Raw genomic sequence first — 26,947 nt, forward strand, 5'->3', positions numbered from 1 at the left:
CCTCCTACTTCTCCTCCTCCCTTTCCTCCTCCTCTTCCTCCTCTTGTTTCTTGTCACTGCTGCAGCTGGAGGAATCCCAGAGGAAAACAACAGAAAGCTAAACTGAGGGCGTATTTACTGAAAACATTGTGCAGGAAGTTATCCTATTATCAATTCGTAAGAATACTGTAAGTGGAAGTTATGCATCCAAACGCAAACTATGTGCAACAATAGTAACTTTTTTTAACGAGACAAATGTGCCCAAATTTCCCTTCTCTTCCTCTTCTTATTCATCAACATCATTACTATTATTATTATTATTATTCCACTTAACGTGGAACTTATTCTATTCATACAGACTGGAATATATGGTTAATCGTGGTTTAAGGACGTTTAAAGTGTCGTTGTAAGTTTATGAACTCTAGATTTATATAGGTTATATGTGATCAGCTTTTTGTGATCCATATGGCATGATGTTTTCATGAAAAATTAATTCCATCACAGACATTTTTTTTCTTGTCATGAGCTATTTGAGGCACGTTGTGGATCTTGAATGTGAACAAGTCAACCATGGAGTGGTTTGTGAGCATGATGGTCAAAACTGCCCGTCATCTACATAATGTAATGATGAAACCACAAAGTGTGTTCAGTCAGAGGCTTCTTCAGCTTTGTTGCATCAATGAACAGAACAGGAGGTCAATCCTGCCCACAGAAACAGCTACTGACTAATCTTTGTTTATTTTATACTGGTGCAACAATACTATTGTCCTTTCAGGGAAAAATAAAATATTTCATTTCAGTTTTTAAAAAATGATTCAGTATTATAGATATGCATATATATATATATATATACATATATATGTACATCTATAATATTGAATAACATATGGTCGCCTCAGAGTGCTGGAGGCGTACAGGTCCTGGAGAGGTGGAAGATTGCAGCCAATCACCTTCTCTGCAGACCGAATGACAGGCTGCAGTCTGCCCTTGTCCTTGGTGGTGGCAGCAGCGTACCAGATGGTGATGGAAGAGGTGAGGATGGACTCAGTGATGGAGGAGTAGAAGTGCACCATCATTGTTCTTGGCAGGTTGGATTTCTTCAGCTGCTGCAGGAAGTACATCCTCTGGTGATGTTCAGCTCGCATTTCAGGTCCTGAGAGATGATAGTTCCCAGGAAGCGGAAAGACTCCACAGGTTATACTGTATGAAATGAGGTATGTGACTGTGTACTGGGGGAGGCTTCCTCCTCCTATCTTGTTAGAAACCTTGGATGCTTAGAAGGCATCACACTGTTACTTCTTTATCTTCTGTCTGAACCTTGATTTACTGAATGTCTTTTGACCTTGTTTGGCTAGTGATCTCATAGAAGGAGATATAAATAGCGATAGTATAATTTCTTGAACTCAGACAACTCTGGGTTAGCTTTGTGATATGTTGTGCAGACTTGTCTCCTTGCTGCAAGAATAAATGTTTTGTGTTAATTGGCTTCAGCGAATCTGAGCCTCATTAAGGGAGAATTTTCTTGACAAAGCCTTACCCCACCTGTGAAACATGGGCCAGGAGATCGTGTCTTCAACGACTGAACAGTGGCAAAATATTAGAATATTTGTCTGTGAAGTGGCTCAGAAAGTAGACGGAGACAGAAAGTAATTCTACCAAACAGTGGTTGAATAATATGGATGTTTTGTGATCGCTAAGTCAAAGTCGTGACTTTTTTTCCAATAGAAATGCTGTAATAGGATCTGAAGTTGTTCATTCAGAGTGCAACGGCCATAGTTCTTACACGCTTACAACATGTAACGCTGGTACTCAAATCACCTCATTAGCTATTAGATAAAATCAATTTTATAATCGTCCTGATAGTCTTTAAGGCACTTAATGGTTTTGTCCTCCTGCACGTTTCTGCTCACTGTCTATAATCCTCTGAGGTCTCGGAGGTCATCAGGTTCAGGTCTTCAAACTGAACCCAGAATTAGATCCAAGTCTGCTGAGTTTGCTCTCAGTATCTGCGGTTCAGCTCTCTGGAACAAGCTGCCTGCCGACCTGTCTACACAACTGTGTCTGCATTTAAAGCTAAACTTAGTATTTTTCTGTTCAGGTTTGTGGTTAGTTACTATGTGTGTGTGTGTGTCTGTGCGTGTGTGCGCGTGCATTTGTTTATGTTTGCATATGAATAATTTCTTGTACAGTTTGATTCACAAGTGTCTATTTGATCGTGTTTTGGGAGTCTGCAATACATATTACACAGCTGTAATACATGTATTTAAATGTAAAGTACGTTTACTTTACATAAAATGTGCTGCAGAAAATAAAATGACTATTGAAATGAGTGTGGAAGAGCTGATGCATCAAGCTGCATTTATTGATGAACAATAACTGCTGCAATAATGGTAATTAAAGTTCTACCACTCAGATATGTTTAATAATGATTTTTCTATCTAAATTTAAAAAAATAAAAGACTGAGTGTGATGCTCTTAAAACTCTTGTTTAAATGAATTTTCTTAATGTGATTTTAAGACTTGCATTGTAACTTGATTAAGTCATGTTTATATGGAAATATAGATTGCATTTGAAATCACATTTCATGACTGATACTGTCAGTCTGCAGCTGCTGTGTGGAGTTCAAAGAGGAAGCTTTGACTCTCCAATTGATTTAAATTGAGATCTAAAGATTAATTTGTTCGATATGCAGCTGCGTAAGCGGTGAACTCTAATAATGTTTTCTGAGTTTGAATAAATTTTGTGCAGTGGACATTCTCTAACAACATGCACTAAGGAGTAGGTATCAGGAGGTGTTTTATGTATCAGATCACATGTGTGCAGAACTTTAAAGTCTTACGAGTCTTCTCCCACTTATGCAGTGCAGTCTCTCACAGTGCACCAGATTGTGTAGTGGTGAAATTGCATCACTCAAATGTCATAGATTAGCTTTACTGGGGAAAAATGAGCCAGAGGTGACAACTCGGAGGCTGTCCAAGACTGTTTATGCAGGAGTTGATGTGAAATCAATGCTTTTTCAAAGTCTGACGCCCAGTAAAAGAAAGGGCAACGATCACGATGAATAAGTCAGGTAACGCTGTGCTGCTTAACCAACGTTTTTGTCGCACAGTTGGTTTCCTGAAAAGGTAGTAAGTAGATGCAGTGCAACAGATTCCAAGTGAAAATGGTGTGTTTTCAGTATCTGAAAGGATGTAAACATGCAGAGTTGAATTTATGGTCATTCCAAAACCAGGACCAAAGTTAAGAATTAAAATCTGAGAGTAAAAGCGGTTTCACTGACGTTCAGCATAGACGGCAGTTAGTTGGAGAAAGGCAGAGGTGCTTTAAGCTCAGTCGACGGTCAGTTTCTCTCTGAACTGGTGTTTGGTGCAAATGCACAAACAGCATCATGTTTGAGTTCATGTTTCATACAACTGGAACTGGTTTCCAGCTCAGGTTCAAACATTATTACAGCTCACCAGCAGCCCACAATTGCTACTATGGTTGAGGAAAAAACTTTCTCCATAAAACACTAATCACAAAAGACATTGACGGCACTGACGGCTGAAATACATCCTGCAGCAAAAGAAATGTTCATTAAATGTAATTAAAGAGTTACTGTGGTCGTTTTTTCAAGTTTCAATCAAACTATAAAATGTCCCAATATTTTATCTTGAGACTTCTCACCAACATGCTGACACCAGCCTGTTAAAATTCAGTTTACAAAAGGGAAAATAATATGAAAAATATATTTTCTTTCTTTTCATTGTTACAGCAAACACCATATTGTCTACATACATATTAGCTAATTGTAGCCTGAACTGATTTGTTGAAGCCCCCCCACCATAAACCCACTTCTCATCAAAATATATTAAATCACAACACTACATGGCAAATTAAAATGCCCTTCTTTTATTTTCAGCTATACAATTCCTCATAAAACAATTCCTTCCTGTTGACATAATGTAAATTTATTTAAAGCAACGTCACTGAACTGCTGCACAGACTGCTGTGTTGGGAGTTGTCATATAAAGCGAATGCAGATGTAACCCACGTAATTTACAACAGCTTCATTTCTGTCTGTGAGACAGTATGCAGGCAGTGAGAACCTGAGACATGTTAGTGTAATATCCCTTTCGGTCTGTGGTCAAATAACTACATCAACTACTCCGTGTGGTAAAAGTGTTTATTGTCCTGTTGTAACAAAAACCTAAGTCAGGTGTGGTTTCTACATCACATCCAGAAATTTGATTTCAAATCTCCAACCTTGTCACAGTGTTGTCTTTTATTATATTTTTATTTAATTACACATATGTTAAACATTCCTGTTTTGTAAAATTTGTTTTTTTTAAAATACTGAATTTCATTCTATGTTTGACTTTTTTCAACAAATCATTCTCCCCGATCAGAAAACTGAATAATTCTAACTGCATTAATGTAATTTTCCCCTCATGTGACTGTGTGGTTATTGTATATCTGATTATTTCATACGTTTGACTGTCAAACCATTAAAATGGCTTAAAAAGATATATTTATATATCTTTTTAGATATATAGATATATTTTTTTTATTTGATTACTTTGGGTTTAATCAGGAGTGGTGACCAAACCAGTGACTGCTCTACATCTTGGTTGTTGTTAAAAAAGGACATTTTATGTTTTATCGTGACATACTTTTTGTGTTGATCTGGATATTCTGCAACCCGAAGCCACATCTGAAGTAATTCTTTGCGCCCGTCCTGTGTACTTTTATCTGAGTGTTATCTACAGCAGGCATATTTTAAGGGCACAACATATTTACTTTTATATGTGCACTACCTTCTCATAATCCAGCAGTTCGGCTTTAATAAATGAAGGAATTTCATTCACGATATGAAAAGATGTGTCAGTGTGTCCAAAACCAGAGATTACTGCCTGGTCTGTGGATACTTCCAGTGTGTTGCTAACAGCCCCCGCTGACCTGTCTCGGTTTTATTTCTGTTTCTATTTCTTTATTCTGAGCCGTCTCGGTTTTATTTCAACACTCCCAATTGCTCATTTTAGGTGGTAGACATATGATGTAGTTCATTTAACGTAATCATATTTTAACTACTGATTTGATCATCATTTACATTTTTATCAGTTTATTTTATCTCATCTTTCATATATATTATTAGATTTTTATTCAGTTTCATCTTTATTGCTCTGATTTTATCTATTGTTCTTAATTCTTTATTTTTTGTTAAACTTTGAAATCATGCTTTTTATGTCTACTGCTTAAATGTCTCTGTAAAGCACTTTGAATCACCTTGTTGTTGAATTGTGCTTTGCAAATAAACTTGCCTTGCCTTAAAAGCAAGGAAGGTACTTTTCTTTGCTCACTGGCATAAAGTAACTGGAATAACCAGCAGTGTCGTGTAAGTGTGGGTGTTTAAGGTTCTGTGAGCAAACATGCTTTACATTCCTATGGTCTGCCCAAAATTTTACTTCTTCATAAACTCAGAAATGTCGCTGCAGTGGGATTAAAAATTAAAAATCCCAGATTAAAAATAAAAAATAAAAATACCGACTTCAGTTGTATACTTAAAAATGTTTATTCATTTTAAAAAGTCTTTAAAAAAATGTATCAACAAGCACTTCCCCTTATAAAAGCACCTACTAAAATGCAAAAAAACCCATGGCAAAAGATTCACATTGGAGTGCAGGTCCACAGCTCTGAACCACTTACAAGAGGAAGGGTAAAGTCTTCATCAAACAAACATCAGTGCTAACAAAAACACAGACACAGAAAAGCTAAATACCTAAACCGAAAGAACAGATAAAAAAAAAACTTAAAATAAATAAGACAGGTTTGTCTAAATTTCTCAATATCAAATCAGACTTGATGTTAAAGTGATACAATCTGCTTCTTTAGCAGTTAAAATTTCAACGTACTGCATTTATAATGTATCCAGACATTAATCTTAAATGTTACAATTATACGCATAGTGCCATTTCCACATTTTAAAGCAAGTGCAAACGTTTTCTGGGACTATTTTCTGCCAATATCCAGCTTTCAATCTTAAGAACAAAGTACAATTTTTCTCATTATTCACCACCAGATAGTTGGACAGAATATTTGCCGGGAAAAAGAAAAAGCTTTCCAAAACAAAACAAAAAGTACTGCACGGTGAGGGTCTGCTACAACTCTTTAAAATGTACGCTACAAAACACCAGTGCAGGCCCGATTACTGTGAATACACGAGAATATAAGGTTCACATGGCTACACCTTCTGTACAAACAACACGCTGAGAATAAATAGCAGGAAAGAAACAAAAAGCTGTTAAGAAACCGGTCACACTCCCAGTCTGAGGGACAAGTAAAGCAGTGCAGTGTGACCAAAAACCGGGGCTAACACTAACACAGAGACACAGTTCTTCAATAAGTTACAGTGGTTTTTTTTTTCTTTGCCTCCATTAAAAAAAAAAAACCTGCTGTGTTCACAAAAGCATCAGCAACAGTAAACAAAGAAATCCTTCACGCTCCCCAGATTTTTTTTTTTTTTTAGAGACAAATGTCTTTCCAGTGTGGTAAAAGTAAAAAAAAAAAGCTTCACTTTTCATCACATGACCGAGTGCAGTGCGTGTGTTACAGCTGTTACCGGGCGCGTCACTCCCAGTATGCACAGAACATACAGTGGGAGGAGGTTACATTACTTTACACTCACCATCATAGTGCATGTTGTTGTAGGTTACATCTTTGGCATGGACATAAGGCTCAGAAACCAGAACCAACCCCCCACCCCCACCCCCCCCAGAGGCATCTTTTGAGTCGGTGGCTGCTTGGCATCGGTGTAAGGTTAGACCTTACATTTAACGACTCCTCGGGACAGACAGTAAAACCTTTACTGCACAGGCCAAACACAGTGTATTTTTGTCCATTAACACAACAGATTGTCAGTGCTTTACATTGAGTGTAATTGGCTTACAACAGAGCATGATGGTGTAGATTCGTTTTGTCATCTTCAAATGAAACGTAATCATTTGAAACATACTACATGACAGTTAAATGACTTTTCTTCTTTTTAAATTCACAAGTGCAACAATTACCCATTTAAAGGTCGTAGTTTAATAATTGGGTTTTAATTTGAAAGTTTTCCTTTTTTTTTCTTTTTTTTTTCAATTAAGGGACATATGTTTGAGGCCTTGCCTACCACACAAAATCCCACAATCCTGCACAACTGTTGGTATGACATAACCACCACATTAATCCTTAGTGCATAATTAAAGCTATTTTTAGGGCATCGGGTCATCCTTCCTTTCGAGGCATCACCTGTTTATTTGACGTAGTGCAGCGTTTGTATAAAGCGTGTCATTTAAAGGGATTTCAACATCTTCACCATACCGAACAAATTTTTTTTTAAACTCGAAAAACAATCATAAAATACACAATATGAGGCCAAGCTATTTATCGACATCATCGACATGAGCTGTTTGAAAACAGGCCGACTCGGATCGTGAAGATTACCGGCCAGTTCAGGCACAAATTTTGTGAAACAAAATCAATAAAACATTTTAAAAAAAAAAAAGGGAATCCAAACCTTTGATTAACAGTTCAGGCTTATATTTCCCTTCGTTTTTGTGGTTCTTCCAAACTTTTAACAGATGTTTTTTGTATATTCACCAAAGTGGCTGACCTGTAAAAGAGACTAATTAGATGAATAGCTGGCACATCATTTCAAATGTTTTTAACATCCCCACTCTGATATACTGTGATTACAAGTAAATATTAAATGCATTTACATGGATGAAATTGGTTCTATGTGTTTATTACAACACGATGGGTCAATAAGTTATATGTGCATCTTGTTAGTTATTGTTAATATCTTAAAAAAATGCCAGTAAATAAGTTTGTGTGACACACAAATGTCTTACTATTAGTTAAACAGGTAATATATATTCATAATTCAGGCCTTTATCACATATTGACTGCAGTTCTCAGGCTTTATACACCGTGATATACTTTTATTGCAAAAGGCCTGTTAATCATTATCTGTCACTTCCACAGCTCTGGAATAATTGTCTTTGACCTCATAATGTTCACTGTAATATGAAACATTAATTTTAGGAAGATGTTTTCTCTTTTAGTTTAGTCTACTTGCTGAAAATGCTCTTGATGAGACGACGCACGATGACGTTCTATCCTTTAAGGGAAATGACCAGCATTTTACTCCGAGCGTTGCAGCGTCATCTCAGTTCAACCTGGCACTTAAACTGGATCCGCCTCAGCGTGTCCAGAGTGGCATTTTACAGTATAAATGCCTGAAAATAAAGAAAACCCACAGATTTACATCTTCAACACGACATTAGAAAAAGAAAGATATGTTCTCAGCCCATTAAGCCAACAGTTGGATGATCTTTACTCTCTAACCAGTCGAGTCCACCTGAATGTGGCGTCTCGCTGGTCATTTGCTGAAACAGCTGATCGTTCACCAGCTCCTCTGGAGTGGCGTTTTGATATTGTCCCCGCTGCTGGTTTGGGTCAAACAACAGGTTGGTGTCCAGCGCGTTGAGGTCATTGATGCTACTGGAGAGCTCCGATGTCATTCGGATTTCACAGGGAAAGTCTGTCCCGCCTGTAGTCAGCTCAGACACATGTTCCATGAGCTGACTGCTGTCTGTTAGAAGGTGCTGCGTGCTGCTGAAATCCAGCTGCTGCTGCTGGAGCTCGTTCTGCTGCTGCTGCTGCTGCTGCTGTGAGCTCAAGGCTAACATTACAGACTGGTATTGCTGTTGATGCTGCTTTCCAGAAGCTGACTGAACTTGGTTGTCGCCTCCTGAGAAAATCATTTGTTCTTTAACAGCGTTCTCTATGAAGTAATTTGGCCTCTGTGAGTTGCAGGTGCTGGTGGAGTCTGACGACATCGGGCTCAGGTGCCTGTCAGCGCAGGAGAGGTTTGGGTTGGACTCTAGGATCTGGGTGAGGTTCATCCGCGCAGTATAGGTGGAGGATAAATTATTGATGCCCAAACCCCGCAAAGTGTCATCGTGGTCCCCATCCAGCTTGCTCCGGAGGACATTGGTGATGTTTTTGCTGCTGCATTGTTGGCCCGCTGTGGGCAGGACCTCAGTTTGCATCATGATGTTGAGCGGCACAGAGCGGCTCCTCTGGGCCATGCTGCTGGCTCCAAGACTTGTCTTGCTGTTGGCAAAGATGTTTAACACCTCAGGGGTCACAGGAGAATTAAAGGGGGATACCACTGAACGTGGGACATTGGGATAGGCGGTGTTTCCAGTCAGATACCTCTGATGCACTGCAGGGCTCACGCTGCGACATCGAAAAGCTGCAGTGGACGTGTTGGTGGTTTTATTATCCAGAGGAGCAGGCACAGCGAAACCCTCCTGCTTGGTTATATTTGCCATGCTGGCCACCTGCTGCTGCACAGGTGAGATGGGAGTCAAGCGGCCAAAATGGCTGTCGAGGTGCCGTGTGTGAGGAATGGCGAATGCGTGAGGCTTTTGAAAATGGTCGTCTATCAGGCCTTGATAGCCGGGGAGGATTCCCATTCCACTGTTTGACTTGTTAGCGCTAACTGTGCTGCTGTTGTAGCTGTTATTCATCCACTCCAACCTCGCCTTGTCTGGGTGGGTCGCCATCGGTCTCTGCATTGGCTTGACTGGACTGCTGGATAGAGTGCTGCTGTCATGGAAACCGGGCATGCTGGAGTTGATGGGTGTGAAAGCAAATGGGTTCCTGCACTCCACTGGACTGGGAGGAACAGTGCTGCTGCAGTTGGAGTGCGGCGTTCCAACTGGGGTGTGGCGACTGCTTCCCAGAGCGCTGTCCACTGGGGTCGTGGAGGCAATGTGGGAGCAGGGGCTCTCTCCGGTCAGGCTGTGGGCTCCTCCCATCATCTCTGATGTGGGTGTGGGGGTTTGGATTGGGTTGCTGCTGTTGTTTGCAGCATGATAGAAAGAAGTCATGGCCTGATTGTTGGATGCTATGATGCCTGGAATCACAGCGTGTTGGCTTTGCACGGCGTCACACTTTCCAAGCCCCTGCAGGTGTTTAAGTTTCATCTGCTCCTCCATCTGCACCAGCTCCTCCACAATGCTGTCCTGAGTTACATCATCATCAAAGGGAAAATAGTCCATATGCTCCTGCATTGAGAGCTGACTGGACGATGCTTGATCCAAAAACTGTAAGGGGTCAGTAGCGTGATTGGACTGAGCGTATGTCTGTTGTTGAACTCCTTCCACGCTCCCTGTGGTGGTGCAGTTTAAACTTACCGCTGTATGTTTCAGAAAACCAGGGTTATGCACATTAGCCACCGTGTGCCCTTGCTGTTCCTGTACAACTGCATGACTGACTGAGGTGCCAATTTCCATAGCAGTGGATGTATTTTTCTTTTGCATTAAGTTATATGCTTTGACAACAGAGTCAAACCCACTGGTTCTGAAAGAGGAAGTGTCTTGAGTATGGACTTGAGTGGACAAGAAAGAGCTCATTTTCCTCTCAACCTCTCTGGTGGCTGGTGCGCTCTCAGATCTAGCTGGAACACTTGGCCTGGGGATGTTACCGACTGTGTTTCTGAAGTCATATCCAAGACCAGCAGTGCCCTCTGCTGGCTGCTGAGGCATGAAAAGCCTTTTAATTGGGGAAAGGTCTGGACTGAGGCCTGAGCGTTTCCTGAGGCTCTTTGTTGAGGAGAAAGCTTCCTTTGTTTGGCTGCTTTCTCCAAACAAGGATAATCTGCCGGTGTGAAGTGAAGAAACAGCGCTGGTATTCTGACAGGAGGCATTGAAGTGCAAAGTGCGTGTATCATTAGCTCTATTATTGCTGCTCTCAACCACGCAATTAGTGTCTGAGGAAGATTTTTTGCTACATCTAGTGCTGCTGGTTTCCTCGAGACCCAGGAAGCCTTTGGACTGTGGTATGGGCACACTGGCAGCCCTCTGTACAGCACCGTCAGCTCTATTTGCCATCGCTGCCTGGGCCAAAACTTGACAGCTGGGACTTTGCATTTGGCTGTTCTTATGTATAGCTTCAATTTCCATTTCAACATCCATGCTTTGAGTGTTAATGGCCTGTTCTGGCCTTCCCAATGTGGCCAGAATGGGGACCGCCGAAGCACTCCTCGTGCTTTGATTGGAGTCGATGTCTGCAGTAGCTGCAGAACTGATACAGGCAGACGCTGGGCGCAGTGTGGTGTTTGTAAGGGATGTGGTGGTTTCACTGCTGTTCGGTGCCAGTGATATAGCTGTCATCTTGACCAAACTGACTGGGCTGACGTGACATGTAGTCATCACAGTCTTGATGGGGCTGTTGGCGATGATCATAGTGGAGGGCGAGCGCAAAGTGATAGCGGTGGTGGCCGAAGGTTTGGGCAGGATCTGAGCATAGCGCTGCCGAGCTGTGCGTTCCCCCACTGGACTGGCTAAAATATTTTGGGCAGGTTTGGGGCTCTGTTTCAGCGCCTGAACTGGCTGGGTGACCATTTGGAAGTTGATAGGCAGCCCTTTGCTCTCCACTGTTCCCACAGGACTTGGAGACATCAGCTGCCTGCTTCTCTGTACCTGCAGAGAAAAGGAGAAAGTGGAACCACTGAATTCTATATGACATCACAAGGTTGTGGACAAAATACTATGTCATTTCTACTAGTTTAATTACCATTGCTTTTTAGATTTTTGATTGTTTGTTCATCCCTTATTAGTTTTAGTCCCCCATCATTCAGTTTTCCCTACTTTATTGATCCCAAAGGATATTTAGGCATCCAGCAGCTTATCTCACAAACAAAACACTATAACATCAAAGAATAACTGACATACTACACTGGAAGTAGGATTGCACACAAAAGTAACCCAAACCCCAAAAAAGTGTGAATTAGACTATACGATCTTTGGAAAATTTGCAGTGGGATTGCTGAGACTGACTCTCACTTGCTAACTGCTAAACAATTTAAAATGACCACCCATGAACTATATGGTGAATCAGCCATATTGTAGTATTGTTAAAAAAAATAAAATAAAAATAAATCAACTGAAACATCTCATTCTCTTTCTATAGTGCATTACATTTGCATCACGTGGTACACAAAAAGTAGTGCACGTAGTCAGTATTTGGATATTCTTACCCAGGCACAGTACAAATATTCCTCAGATGTCTCAACCATGAAGAAAATGCCTGGATTATTTATTTATTTATTCATTTTTTGCCTGAGATGCTTCCTTTTTTATTGGTGCGGATGGGAGCTACAACGTCATTCCATTTCATTTCAATCAGTTTTATCTTGGCTTTTTCTGGCTTTGATTCGATTTACATGTTTATGTTGTGGTTTCATGATTTGTCAGTGCATTCTCATTTAAATTTGAAATTTAGATCAACTTTGTTTAATCCTTATGCTTTAGTCAAATGTGGTGTAAAAGTGCTGATGCTGCTGTTTTTTCAAGGATGCTCTTGCAAGAGACTTATAACAATAATTATATATAATTATAATAATAAAACCATTATTATATAGTTACAGCTGCTGTCAAACGTTTGTGATGGATGTCAATACAGTACAATTAAAAAGACTATTGGTGTTATACAGTTTTTATGTCGGTGTTATATGGAGAGATGTAAATTACAGCATGTTCTCTACCAAAAACACCATATTGTGCGGTCTGTGTACTATTTTGTGTGTACGTATCCTTTGTTTATGCAACACGTAATTATGAAGCACCACTGCATTCAAGTAGTGTCCAAAAGACATCAGCATCTCTTCAGTCCAACACATCGGACACGATAGTGGAACAAGTGGATGATCTGGATCTGAACACAGCACAGTGTAAACGGATAGAGATGAGACAAGCTGCTGATTATCAAATGTCCATCAGCCGTGAGTTCAGAGGGGCGGCTGAGGTTGCCATGGTGATAGCGCAGCATTCACTCAAAGTCTGCCCCGAACCACAGCTATTTAAGAAAAAAAAAAAGAACAGCTGTGCCATTGTGAGCACTGTAAGGGTTTCCCACACACATCAGCGTGACATTTGTGTTTCTTCTGTACAAAATGTGGCAGAATAAATGAGTTGAAGATGGTTTTCATAGACAGTTGGTGGTATTCCCGTCATTTGGAGGCATTTCAGTCAAAAGGTTTACCCTTGTTGGCCCGGGAAGTTACATTATGAGTAAGAAAACAGAACTATCTTCTTATTCAGAAGATAGAACTTGTTGACAACTACGGCCTGCTGTTTTTCGATTTAAATGACCATGAATGTGTTTGATTGGAACTCTTTGAAATGCAGAAAGACACTAAAGTAAAACATCACTAACTGACTTTGTCAATGTTTTTCATCGTCGTCCGTTTAGTTTTACTGAAATTATATTGTGATTTTTAACACAATGTGTATTAGTATGATTACTTCAGCTTGATGCCAGCACATTCAATCTGTCATGATTCATTAGTATGGAAACAATATGTGACTCTAAAAGCAATTCTGCAGTCAACTGTGCTTGTCTTCACTCATCAATACTGAGTTGTTAGAAAGCATACGGTCTCTTGAAGTGCCATTTTACCTCTACTTTCTATCAAGTTAGGTTATTTTCTCCTTTTTTAAACAATGAAAAGGTATCTAATTCTATGTCCAGTTTTCTCACCGTGATGGGGCTCGGGACGGCAGCGACTACGATGCCTATGGCTGGCTGTGGAGACGGAGGGGTGGGACTACCACAAGGCACACTGTCATCTACCCTCTTAGCTTGTCCGTCTCCAGGTGGAGGAGAGTGCAGCTTCTGCTCCTGTTGCTTCCTCTGGATCTTCCTCTGCAGCTGTTGCTTTGCATCGACAGAAGGTGATGTCAGCATCGTCACGTGAGGCTGGAAGGGGTGAGCTTCTACTGTGGGGGCGAAGGCTGAGACGGTCTGAAGAGGTTTGACCTCTGATGGAAGAAAAAAAGAGACTTAAATGTGTAAGTATATGCGACTGCAATGAGAATGCTTCCTTTGCTAAAGCATTGTTTTACTCTGTTTTATAACCCACAAAATTTCTGAGTAAAATGATGAATTTCTAAAAACTTTGAACAATCACCTTTGAAAAGACAAGATCTCAAACAAGTGGTCAATCTAAAGAAATGTGCCTCTGGTCACATTTCAAAAGTCAAAATCACTCCAAGTCAGTCCAAAAAAGCCAAACTAAAAAGATCGCTGAAAGAAAAAGTCAACACATATCTTACCAGTGTTGTACTGGTACTTTTCAAAAAAAGTATATGAAAACTTTAACTACTATTACAGAAGTTTGACTCCTAATAAATCCATGTGGAACACGGAGTTTCCTTGGGAGACAGATGGAGGCAGTGGGTGCAGTAACAGACAGCTACCACCAGATGGCACTACCACCACCTTTGGTGGGCCTCAGCTGTCTTACCTGTTGCTGTGCCGGTCATAACGGTGAGCGCTGCCAAAGATTTGTTGCTGATGTTGTGACTGTCGATCAGAAAGCGAGCTAAGTCTTCCACAGCATCAAACTGACGTTTCAGAACCTTCTGGGCCCATTCACACACAAGATCACAGGCTGCGAACCGCACCTCCTCCTTGATGCTGCTCAGCTGGCCCGGTGACTCCAGTACGTCACACTGGTGCTACACAGGGAACACAGAGTTTGGTTCTATAGACAGGATTCAAAGAGAGTATTCTGAAATACAGACGAGGAACGGGTTAATGTTTTTACTCCATCCGATGTTTTATGGAGATCCAAAGTGGGTAAAGACGGCATGTGAACGAAGGGCCTCTTCCTCAGTCCACTATAGCAATATGTAAGTCAGAGTTAAGAGAAAAACACACAATTGCACAAAATAATTACATAAGAAGGAAATTATGGTTCATGTATGATCTGTCTAATACTTAACAGTTGATCAAAAACAGTTTTTGCTTTTATTTGTCGGATCAACTATAAGAACGCATCTGAATTAAGTTTTAAATTGGTAACAGTTCCGTAGACAACTGGATGGGCATAAAATAATTTAACAATAAGAACAATATTTTATATTGCTATTATATATATATGTGTGTGTGTGTATATATAAACATAACGCATATTTACTGTGGAGAGAGTTTGTTCACTAAACGTTTAGCACAGATAAAAATTTCAGGATTTTAAAAGTGCGACGTGTGTCACTCCAGGTCATGACGGGTTAAAGTAGAACACAACTGATGGTCACTTGGTGCTGGCTTCAAAACTTACCTGACACCAAATACATTTCAATTGTTTTCTTTTCCACTTATCAGATCAGATTGAGGTCCTTTTGAAAATACTTCCACAAAAATACGGTAGATAACAGGTCTCAGATGTGTATAGAACCCCTGAAGCTGTTCATGGAGACAGGCCAAGAGGAGTTACGTGTGCACTGTTTCGATTAAAATGTTAAGATGATCTTATAGAATTCTAATTAGCTGATGTGGAAACAGGCTGTGTATTTTTCCTATTGTTATTGTGCATTAATATTGTTTACGACACTCATCTTGTCGTGTTTGGTTGTTTTCAATGTGCTTTACGAATATGTTTAATTTGGATTTTTCTTTAAAATAAAAAAAATAGGGTTTTTATGTTGAAACACAATTCTTCTGAAGTGTTCTTTTTTCCAGATCTGATGTTCACAGTACAAATGAGGCTTAAATAAAAGTGAATCAACCGCCTTTACGACGGTGGTATTTTTTGTCCAACATGTTCAAAGGGAGCTCCCTTTAACTGGCTAATGTGCTGGGTTTTTCTTTTTTTTATTACATGACAGAAAAATAAAGATTACTGAATGATAATGCTAATACTATTGACCTCAACGGCCGTGAACACAAACCAAGTGTTGCACTTTGACGTCACCAACTTTACAGGAAAGGAAAAACGAGTAAGCACGAAGGTCAAGATCACAGAGCTTCCCCTGAGGGTCTCTGTATTATGCTTGTGCCTTTGAGGCAGAGGGGGACTTCATTTCATTTCACGTCTATATTTAGAGAGCTTATGAACTGCAGCAGCAGATGGTCTGCGACCAGACACAGAGGCCAGACTGATACAATCCATTCCAGTAAAGGATATTTTGATTTTCCTCTCATGCCAAGTCGGCGTGCCTTCATGTTCGGAAAGACGTTTTTCATCATCTTTCCAAAGTCTGCCGCGCTCAGTGGGTGATAGTTGAGGTTGTCACAGAAGCTCCTGAAACACAGATTAACATACACAGACAGAATGAACAGCACGAACAATGAATGACAGAAGTGGTGATGATCACCTGCCCTCTCACCTTCGCACGGCAAAGCATTTTAGTGTCTCAGCTCAGTGTGTGGCTTTATGGCCCCTAACGTCCTCACTTCCCTCTCATGGCTGCATACAGGATATGCACAATATGCACCATACACATTTTTGTGTACTCGTACCACAAGTGCTCATCAAGCACATTCCGATTTCTCTTTCTAAATGCTTAACTACACTTTTACTCTCTATTAGCAAACAAAACTCCAAAGTTTTACGCAACTTTAGCATCCGGCTCTTCTTTTGCTCAGCCTTTGTGGGGATGGTGTCGCGTATCTTTCAGCACGCTACTGCCAGCTGTGGATCACTGGCATTGTGTGAAGCTGACAGGACTGAGCATGAGCCCAGAAAAACAAAACACTACAACTGGTTAGAAACCACACACCCTTTTCATATAACGTTTGAAGTTTATTAATAGGTACTAATAAGCTTTATTTGACCTTTTTCTTCCATTACAGCATCTACTTCTGCAACTTTCACTGTAGAAAAATGATGTGCGTTGCATCTTTTTAAAGCCTTTTCAGCGGCCTGTCCTGAAGGCGCCAATGCTTCTGGAGGGTGCTGTATTTCTGTTCTAGTGGAGTTAAAAAGATAGTTACATAACACTGTCAGAGCATTTCAATGACTGTCTCAGATTTTCCATTCTAATATTACCAACACATGCTGCTCTGTGATTCTCATGCCTGCTGCGTCTATTTATACAGACGCTTTAGCCCGCAGTAATGTGGAGCAGAAAGACATGCAAACACCATCAGATGTCGCCCATGTGACAAAAAAGTTTTACAAAAAAGAACAATAAATGCGCAGTTTTTGTGACAAAATAGTTACTCTCTGTATCAGACACTTCTTCTCTTTGCACCTACTTGTATTCATCATAGACCTCCTGCTTGGGAAGAGAGGTCTCTGGATATTCTTCTAGATGATCGCGGATCCAGCTGAACGCATGCATCTGCTGTGTGCGGCTCGAAGACAGGGCACTCTGGTCACTAAGAAAAGATCTGAATCAGTAGCTAATTTGACAAACAACACATTATCTGGGCGATTCAAAGACAATGGAGGCCTACCGAGGCTATTTCTTTGTTCATAAGTCATATTGCATATTGTAATAAGCTTGTTATGGCTGTGGCTTGTTCTCAGTCATTGTTTAGAAAGTTCAAGAGACACAAACTTCCAAGCTTCCTGAATACTTTATAAATGACTCCTTACACCACATTTCCAAAGTCCTTTAAACAGCTGCCTAGCACTGAAATAGCTGATGCCCACAACACTGGCGAAGGACATGAGTGGAGTGTTAAGCTTATTCAAGTAGCTGCTGCTTCCTCGGTTTATAATGTAATTAAGAAATGGCAGTTTAGCTTTGGAGGTGAAGAAAAGGGCTGGAGGACCAATAAATAATAAAGACTGGAGGAATAATAAAGAGTGAACTGCTGGTAGGATGGCTAAAACAGCTACATCAAAAGACCTTCAGGAGGATTTAGCAGACAAGACTAAATAACCTTCAAGGATGACTTTTCAGAGGAAATCTCTCCTTAGTCCTCACTACAAAATTCTGCATCACAATCTGTACATTTAAACAAGTCTGCTATCTTTTAAAAACAAGTCCTGTGGAACAATGAAGTACAGATAGATTTTTTTGAAGGGAAAATGGTGCCAAATTTCATGAAAGGTCCACCACTTCCAGTGTTGAGCGTGGGAGCAGATCAACCGTGTTTTGGAGTTTTGTTTCAGAGACACAGGGAACATTTGACTGTAGAGGAAATCGTGGATTAAACTGAATGCAAACAAATCTGACAAGTAAAAAAAAAAAGAAGCTGTCTGTGAAAAAGCTGAGGATAAAGTGAGGATGGCTACTAAAACAAAACAATAATCTTGAACATACTGTACGTCAAAATTCATAATAGAAAGATGAAGGTTCTGCCATGACTCTGATCCTAAACATCCTAAAAAAGAGCTGTGCACGCACCATGACTCTTATGTAGACAGAATAGATGAAACTCCTCCCAACAAGAAGTGAGAAACTCTTAAGATGCGACAAAAAACCTTTATAAGCTGTGATATTTTCCAATGGTGTTTTTAACTCTACTGTCTTTTGGTAAGTCAGTCAAATGTTAACAGTTCAACAGCGAGGCCCAAATTATGGAGGGCAACTGTAATTAGCATCCTCTAATCATTCAGTGCTTCCCTGTTTCAAACATGCTTCTATGTAACTACCACACAGCAGGAGCGTTCTTACCTTTTGTCAGCGCTGCTGCTGGGACTCGAAGGCAACTTAAGGTAGAGGTAGAGTTTTTCAATGTCTGAGAACTTCTCGACATCTTGCTGCAGATTTAAAAAGGCAAAGAGAGACAGAGATGTAGTTGCTGTATTTTGCCTTGCTGTCCGTCAGTCTAAAGTCGTTTCCTGCCTGGATTTAAAAGGAGACGTGGTCAATGTCACACCTGCAGATCACAGGCTGACAGCAGCAGTCGCTCCTTCCATCAATACAGCTGCAAGACTGAACACTTACCTGAGAAATTTGCAACAATATGTTTCAATCAGCAGGACTTAGGGTTTTTTTCCCCTATTCGGTCTGAAAAAAAACCCGGTTCTTTGTGTAATCACTTTGCATCTTAACATCTGGAATCCAAATCTTCAATTTTCTTGAAGATTTCTACAATATAAAATCATGATTGCACATGAATATGAATAATATCAATTATTTTGAATTTTTAGACGGTGGAAACGGTGAACTGCTGGTAAAACCACGTCAGTATGGAGATTAAACAGCTCTCTGACAGTAGCAAAAAGGAAATTGTAGCTGACGCCGTCAATGGGAACTGCTTTAACATTGGTTACTTTATGCAAATAGTTTCAGAAAGATGGGAAAAAGCAGGAAGCAGCTTTGTTACTGTTAACTATGAGCACAGAGGAACTATTGTAATCCTCTGGTGGGGTCTCGCTCTGTGAGACTGCAGGGCTGGAGGTCAGGCTCGCCTTCACAAAGTAAAACGAATCCTGTGTTTACTTGTTTACGTGTAACTATAGAGACCTTTTCTAGTCAGTCTCTCACTTGATTTCACCTCACCTGTCAAGTGACTGCTGTGCGCTATACAAACGCACACAGCAAAGCCCATCAGTGAATGAAGGAAACGAGCATTAAAGCATGTCATATATAAGATGTGCCGTCAAACATTTCTTCTCTTTCAACACGCACTAAAGAGTGCACTAATCAAACCTCCGGCGTGCGACTCAGCCTGAAGCCTCGCCAATGCCATTCTACAAAGGAAAAAATAAACACGACGGTCTGAGGGGCCAGCAGGTGCTGTTTCAGATGGCTGCAGAGAACAGTGTTGAAAGAACATCCATACCCTTTACGAGTGAATTTAGCAACAGACTGTCTTTGCTGGCTATATTAAGTATCCAACTCCCCTTTTGAGGATAGATGGAAAACACTAGGGTGGAACTTTTTAGATCCATCAGAGGAAAAAAGATTGGATTTCAAAGTTGAACACATATTGGTTTTAATGAGACACTTAATTGGTTAATCTGACACGCAAGTGTTTTATTTGATTTTGTGATCACACACTTGTATCCGGTGGCCTTAACTTTTAGTGAGTGAGCACTGAGGTAAACCCTGAAAACCAGGGAGCGCTCAAAGCAAAGAAAAGGTGACTTCCAGCAAAGGGCACAGTACGAGTCAGTGTCTAGGTCACTGAACTATACTGAGTCCGGATATGAAATGAAGGGGAATTTACTGTTTGTTTATTAGTTTTAGAGGATGCTTGTGCAAAGGTAAAAAAAAAAAAAAAAAAGAATGTTGACAGCCTTCTGAGGCTGCAGAGGAAACTGTAAAATCTGATAAATGTCTTGCAGTGATTCCACCTGAGTCAGCAGAAGACTGAAAAACAATCAGTCAGTGGCAGCAGAGCAGAAAACAAGCGATTGTTTCACTTGTTTCTCTGACTGCAGCCCACTCCTCATTTAGCTACCACGAGCGTTCTGTTGGTGGTGGAGATGCAGTGTGGGTAATGTAGGCACTGTGTTTTTACAAGCAAACGTTTACAATAAATATGACATTATCTCAGGCTGTGCTGCATTCATTTCTGTCCTTGTTTGATAAGGGCAGAGCTAAATCAGTGGAGGACCCTAAATCTAAGGAGAACCATAAAGGATACCACGGCTGCATGGGTTGCTCACCGGTCTCAGCTTTATGGCGTTCACTTATCCGTTCAGTGTGAACTATACAAGCACGCACACACATTTAGTGCAGTAAAGAGCTGCAGACAGACAGGCTTCTGCAGGATGAACCCAAATCAGCTGCTGTTAACACTTCTCATGGAGCAGCTCAGCATGATGGGCACAGAGCAGCACATCTGCTCACAACACGTGTCCTCAGTCAGACACATTAACCTTTAAATTGGCTCCTAAGAATGATTACTCACCGCTCACACCAGCCTTAAAGTAACAGACAAGTAGCAGCATCAGTCATGAAGAACACCAGTGTATGCCTCAAGTTAAATTACAAACATCAATAAGGTGGCCAACCGCTGTGTGGAAATACCCAGAAAATGTCACCATCATTAGCCATGACATGGGACATGGGAGAAATATTGCAGCACAAGCTCTAGATTTAGTCTATAACATTACCATTAGTTATTTAGGAGGGCAAGACTTCAGAAAATTGAATCACAAAGGACTGAATATTCACATTTTTCATGTGTGACCTCTAAAACTCAGTGTACAACTGAAACAATGCATGGTTTTACTTTTATTTCCTTATGTTACAGGAACAATGCACTGTTGTCATTGTAAATGCATTAGGATGCCAACACCTAGATATCTGTTTATCTCCCTTACAGATCTGGAGTAAAGTTTGCCTTCTTCTATCTTCAATGCCTGTGGTGACATAATTTATTAAACACACGCAGAATGCTGAACAATATTGATCAAATTTAAAGACAAAGTCAATCATTTACAATAATATCTGAAAGACAAACCTCTCGTAATGTTTTTTATTTCATATTTAGAGTTGTTATTGACAGATTTGAGATTTTATTGGATTTTATTGACGACCCTCAGGTTTTATTTGTTTAATTCCTAAACTCTGCTCAGGATTCAAGGCACATTTTTAAGTTTAACATTTAAGGTCTGGATTATCGAATACATCCCATTTAGCTTGACCATCCCACATTTCTTCAACATTGATGGAAAAAAAAAAGATGCTGTTTTAAACCAGAGGGTCAGATTTAGCGGGAAAAACAGCAAAGTTCATCCATTCAGTCTGAAAACATAGTTTGTGCAGCAAAGTTTTTTAGGAATGTTACAACTTATGAAAAATACAAACACTGATAATTCACCTTGCTAAAACCTGAATATTTGACAGACGTCTCTTGCTCGGCACAGCTTCAAATGTGCCATCTTCAGGCGGCTCACAAAAGATGCTGCGTAGATGTTAGCCGTCAAATTTTTGTTTTTTTAACATTATAGCCCACTCTTGCTGACTCTTTCAGCTGACTCGCATAGTAAAAAAGCAAATTACGAGTGAGAAACACACAGGGAGCAGTGTGGGGTTGGTTTGGGACTTTCGGCAAAGACGGGGAGGGCACGACTACGGCGTCCTTGAAACATTCCCAAGCGCTGACGAATGTAATTAAGCGACACTAACTCCAACAACAGCTACTTTAGCTGTGTTCTGGCAACAGGGTGTCTTTTAAAATGGCTCAAGAGCACTTAATACGTACACAACAGAACAATTTAATATCAGATCAGGATTTTTGTATCGTTTCTATCAGATGAATAGGTCCAGCAGATCAGATTATAAACAATATAAAACAAAATATAAAAATGATCAAAAACTACTGTTCAGAGTCTGTATTGTGTTGCCACGGATACCTCAAAATGCAGAAGATGTTGGGGCTTGGCCACCCTACTTTGTGATCTGCTGCCACCCAAAATGAACATGCTCAACATGCTGGATCCACTTATCAATAAGAGAGGACTTTTGAACAAACAGCAGAAGTTTCATGGAGGATGTAGTCTATGATTGGCAAACAAACAGGGTTACTCACCAGAATGTTTTCCACTTTTGACTGAACAGATTTGCTGGAAAATAGAGACAAAGTACAAATTAGTACGAAGCTGGTGTAACATGAGCGCTTCTGTCTAAAGAGTATTTATTTATAAAGCAGAGGAATGCTTGGTATGAGACGACCCTCCCTTCAGCATCTCTCAGGTCATGTATCCCACCGCCAGGAACACATGTTGTCATGTGTAAGGGAAGAAAGACACAGGCTGTGTGCGGACATTGTTTAGGACAGAAGATATTCCATCATTCAGACACGACAAGTTGAGTCACAGACAGAGGGTACATGCTGTGTATCTGCAGTTTTATCCCATTTAAGTCTCATCTCAAAGAAGGACTACGATTAAAGATAATGTTCTTTCACCCGTTCCGCATCCTTTACCGGTAAAAGTGTCAAGAAAAGCTATTCGATGCATACTCATAACAAATGCTAAGAAATACTGTAAAGAGAGCGAGAGGGAACAAAGGCTGACAAAACATACTGTTTCCATTCAAAATCTTTTATGTAGGTGTAAGAAGTTTGTGCAGATGCATGAATAACTTCTGGAGGTTTCACCTCTAATCTACGGACTGTGAGACAGAGGGTAAATCACACTTAAAGACTCTTACTTGACGACACTGGGTAGGTCAGAATCAGGAGACGCTCTAAGCCATGACAAGAACGGTTCACTTTAATTCGCTGTTACCAGGGGGCCGAGGGTTTCCTGGTGCTGAAAGCTCGTCATTAAGCTGTTTGTGAGGCAGACTTGGCAGGTAAACTGAATGACACCTGATGCAACTTTTTGCAAGGATTTAGATCAGGAAATAAAGAAGTGATGCAACACCTCCCTCAACCCTCACCACAGACGAAAGAGGGTAATTTGTTCTGCCATTAAAAGGCTTGAATGAAGCAGCATCAGGACACTGGAGACTGTCGCTTCACATGAAGAAAGGCTGCAACTGAAAGTGGTGACCCTGATTAAAACTGTGTCATACTACCAACAGGATGTCAATAAGATGAATATCGCTATCTGTATAAATTATCTTTAATCGCTTTCAAGTTTTATCATTTACGAAGCATCACAAATATTCAACAACATGTCATCAGTAAAGTGGAACCTGCGCAGTGACATGTTTCTGTTTCCTGCAGACGTTTGAACCTGACCTGTTCCTCCCAATCCTTAACATTTTATGGCTGTTTGATATTTAAATGATGCCACTCGAGTTCACTGAGAAACGAAAGGTCAGATCATGGCCTTACACAACAGCAAACGCAGATACTGTAGGCTTTTAGTAATGATTTCCCTTCGGGGATTAATAAAGTATAATTGAATTGAGCCAAACTGAGTTGGAGTGATTTGAAAAGGCAGAGGATGGCTTTTCATATGCACCATACAGCAGCTCAAGCCTCACACCTCCGTGTCTCTCATCCCACAGCAGAGACTGAGCGGTTCAAAATAACCAACAGAATGTATCAGTACATTTACAGTGAGTTCTTAATCTGACCTGGTCAACTCTTAAGCACAGCTCTGTGTAAAGATTAAATCAGTTCTCTGGTAATGTGTTTCACTTCTGCAACAGGCACCGACTCAGTGATCTTTATCTTATCTTCTGTAAAGAGCATAAACAGGTGAATTTGCCACAAATGTGCTCCTGTCTGGTTTATCATGAATGCAAATCAAATAACCGTTAAATCATTAGTATGTATCAAAAACTTACACCAACTGATCATTCTTGTTTTGTTTATTCTGCAAGGCCAAAAAATGTCAAGAGGCTATAAGAAAAAAAAAAAAAAAAAACTAGGCTCAAAATGTCTGAATGTTGTCACGATAGTTGATGGAATTGATTTGCAATCAAGTTAATACAACAGGAGTCAACATTAAATGTGTTTCCTCAGTTCAATGAAAACAAGTTTAGCCAGAAAATAGGTGGTCATTGCCTTTAAAGACCTTTAAAGAACGGGCAAAGGATACAAGATGAGGAAGAAAGTGTGAGGTGAAGCACAATGTTTTGCATCTCATGCTATAAAAATTTCTTCTGGGTGAAAAAAAACTGTCAAAACTCAGTTTATGTTGCTTAGGTTTATAAGATCTCGTTTTGTCTTCTAAGTTAGACAATTTGCAAGTAGATAGATAGACATAATCCCATATTTTAGGTGATTATATCATCTGAATTTGATCTCACACGCTGAATCTTCAGAAATAACGATAACTGTTCATTCAATAAGGTGAAAACTGTATTTTTCTGCTGAGGTGACATAAAATTAGAGTCCACCGCTGTCCATTCTGTCCATAAAAATAAGGCCAGAAGCCAAGCTAGGCTCTCTGAGATCTGATTTCATCAAGATGAACAGATAACTCTCAGACTTTAACAAAAGAGAGGAGAGTTTGGGTGGATGCTGGAGAAGAAGTGTGGGTCACTCAGACCAAACGAGCACCAACTGTTTTTCTGTTTGTCTCTTACAGTCCATGAGGCATCAGGGTGTATGAGCTGTACCACTCTGATGTTTACAGATACGAACAGACTCTGTGTTCCCTCCCACATTTATGCATAATAAACTGGAAATGTTACATAAATTTAAAATTGAAATTAATTTTGAAAGACGACTTCTACTTTGGCTCATAAAGCTGAAGATCCCTCCTCTGGAGCTGAGCAGCTGATAACCAGACTGTGCTGGACTCTTATTCACACAAAACACACTTGGAGGTCCTTTGAGAAAGTTCAAGAAAGCCACGGTCAAATGAGGAGTTGATGATCTGGACTCCCAGCTTTCAGTCTGCACATGGTCGAGTAATTTCAGCTAATAAGGACTAAATGCATGGATTCCAGTCCAGTATTCCACTCCAAGTTTTGAGATACTTGTTGTTTACTTGAGAACTTCAACTCAGTGTCTCTACTGCTTACCTGCATTTCATATGAAAAGGCTGTACTTTTCTCTAAGAACATTTATCTGATGGAGGCTGCCAATCAATATCATACCTTGAGAAATTAAATCAACTTATGAAAAATAAAGCACTTTCATTGAACTATTAAACAGTGTGAACAGGTTCTAATCTGATAACGCGTTGGTAAAATTAATGCATTAGTTCAATTAGCTCAATGATGTTGGTGCCAAATATAACGAGTAATTTGACTTTTGCCATTTCATGATATTCGTCTTTTTACATACAAATATATACTTAAGCATGCAGGACTTTGACTTGTAACGGAGCACTATCAAACTGTTGCATGGCTACTTTTTCTAAGGAAACCATAAGATGTGAAAAAGTACATTAACTAGAACCTGAGGAGCGTCATTTCCCTTCCACTTGATAATCAATCTAACTTCGACTACATTTTCTGCTCAACAGGTCCTTTGAAAGACAGCTTCTCTAATGCGCTCTATGTGCATATTTTGGATTTAGTAGCCACAGTTTGAACATTACATTCTGCAGTCTCACACTGGCCACTCAATTTACTTCCCTTTCACACTTCACAAAGCGAAAGAGAGCATAATGATCCCGCTCCTTAGCGTGATAAACTCATTGATAAACTGAAAATAAAATAACCTGTCCCCTCCAGCATCACACCATCCACCTCAGTATCTGAACATCTCACCAGATGGAGTTCTTGATCCTGAGCTGCAAAGCGCTAGCCTCAGCACCCTGCACCCCGGGGAGCAGGCCGGGTAGGCTCCCCGCCCCGCGGTCCGTCTGCTGGGGGTCCTCCTCGGCCATTAGAACGCTTCGGACCGGGACGGGACTGGACTACACACGGGGCGTGGACGGGTGTAGTCGCCCGGCGGGGTTAAACGACATGAACCGCAGGACGTTGTGATGCTAACGGGACAGCAGCGCGCCCTGTTGTTGTTGTTGTTGCCACCCGGTCCTCCTTCGACATCGCTCGCTCCAAGTCCCAGACACTCAGCCACTTAAGAGGCTGTGCAGCTGAACTACGAGCCGCTGTCAGACCCGGCGTTATGCATGGATATATTTATATATATATATAAGAAAGTGTAAACAGTAAAACTGACAGCTTAATAATCATTAGCTAGTCCCTCCGGTGTGCTCTGCCTCGCACGTTGTGGGATTTCTTTGCATGTGCATGGTGAGTAGTAGCTGCTGGGTGGGCGCATGCGCAATGGGGGGTCCATCATCAAAAACAAGATGTAAGCAGAAGACATGTAAGCAGCAGACCGCAGGTTTAGTCGTCGAGGTTTCTGTTTTATTTACAAGTTGCTTACAATATTTTAATACATGATAATTGATCTTCCACATGAATTATCATTATCATTTGTTATTTATTGTTATTGTTCAATAAACAGGGTACAGTCAACTGCCTCTGACCGGGACCCATAAGCCACAGTTTTACTGCATGACAACTGTTTTTAGTCATTTGATTAACTGTGCAGCTGCTTTCAGTACCAGTTTATATATGATACGACATTTTAACGTAAGGTGCATTCAACAAGTTGAAGATTCTATGGGAAAAACAAAAAAAACATCCACCCTTTCTTACTCACCGAAACATTTCTATCATTTGTTTCCAAAGCTTAATAGTTTAAGTGATTTTGTCTCCTTCAGTAGTTTCTGGAAGTGTCTGAACCTTGTCAAATTATCTTTTTTTCTTTATTGATATGACTAAAACCACATCAGATTTTTAATTATGCTGAAAGTAGAGATTACTCTAGTTAAATAAATGAGACAGTACTTATATACTTGGTTATGCATTTAAGGAG

The 26,947-nt window shown here is 40.3% G+C and overlaps 1 protein-coding gene across 1 annotated transcript; it reads right to left on the reverse strand.

Moving 5' to 3' along the window:
- Positions 1-6,990: 6,990 nt before the first annotated feature.
- Positions 6,991-26,290, reverse strand: LOC140301873 (DNA-binding protein RFX7-like). Its single transcript, XM_072380513.1, has 9 exons — positions 25,828-26,290; positions 22,238-22,271; positions 18,424-18,509; positions 17,054-17,176; positions 15,981-16,097; positions 14,622-14,706; positions 14,319-14,532; positions 13,553-13,833; positions 6,991-11,493 (listed from the first exon to the last, which is right to left on the reverse strand). The coding sequence occupies exons 1-9, from the start codon at positions 25,944-25,946 to the stop codon at positions 8,305-8,307; spliced, it is 4,248 nt and encodes a 1,415-aa protein (XP_072236614.1). The 5' UTR covers positions 25,947-26,290; the 3' UTR covers positions 6,991-8,304.
- Between the last annotated feature and the right edge of the window lie 657 nt (positions 26,291-26,947).

This window comes from Leuresthes tenuis, unplaced genomic scaffold (assembly GCF_036924035.1).
Source record: "Leuresthes tenuis unplaced genomic scaffold, fLeuTen1.0.hap1 SCAF_2, whole genome shotgun sequence".
Classification (NCBI taxonomy): domain Eukaryota; kingdom Metazoa; phylum Chordata; class Actinopteri; order Atheriniformes; family Atherinopsidae; genus Leuresthes; species Leuresthes tenuis.

Coding starts and splice junctions, on each gene's coding strand:
- LOC140301873 (XM_072380513.1), bottom strand. CDS start 25,946: ATGGCCGAGGAGGACCCCCAGCAGACGGACCGCGGGGCGGGGAGCCTA. Junction 22,272..25,827: donor AGGATCAAGAACTCCATCTG/GTGAGATGTTCA, acceptor TCTATTTTCCAG/CAAATCTGTTCAGTCAAAAG. Junction 16,098..17,053: donor GAGGTCTATGATGAATACAA/GTAGGTGCAAAG, acceptor TCTGTGTTTCAG/GAGCTTCTGTGACAACCTCA.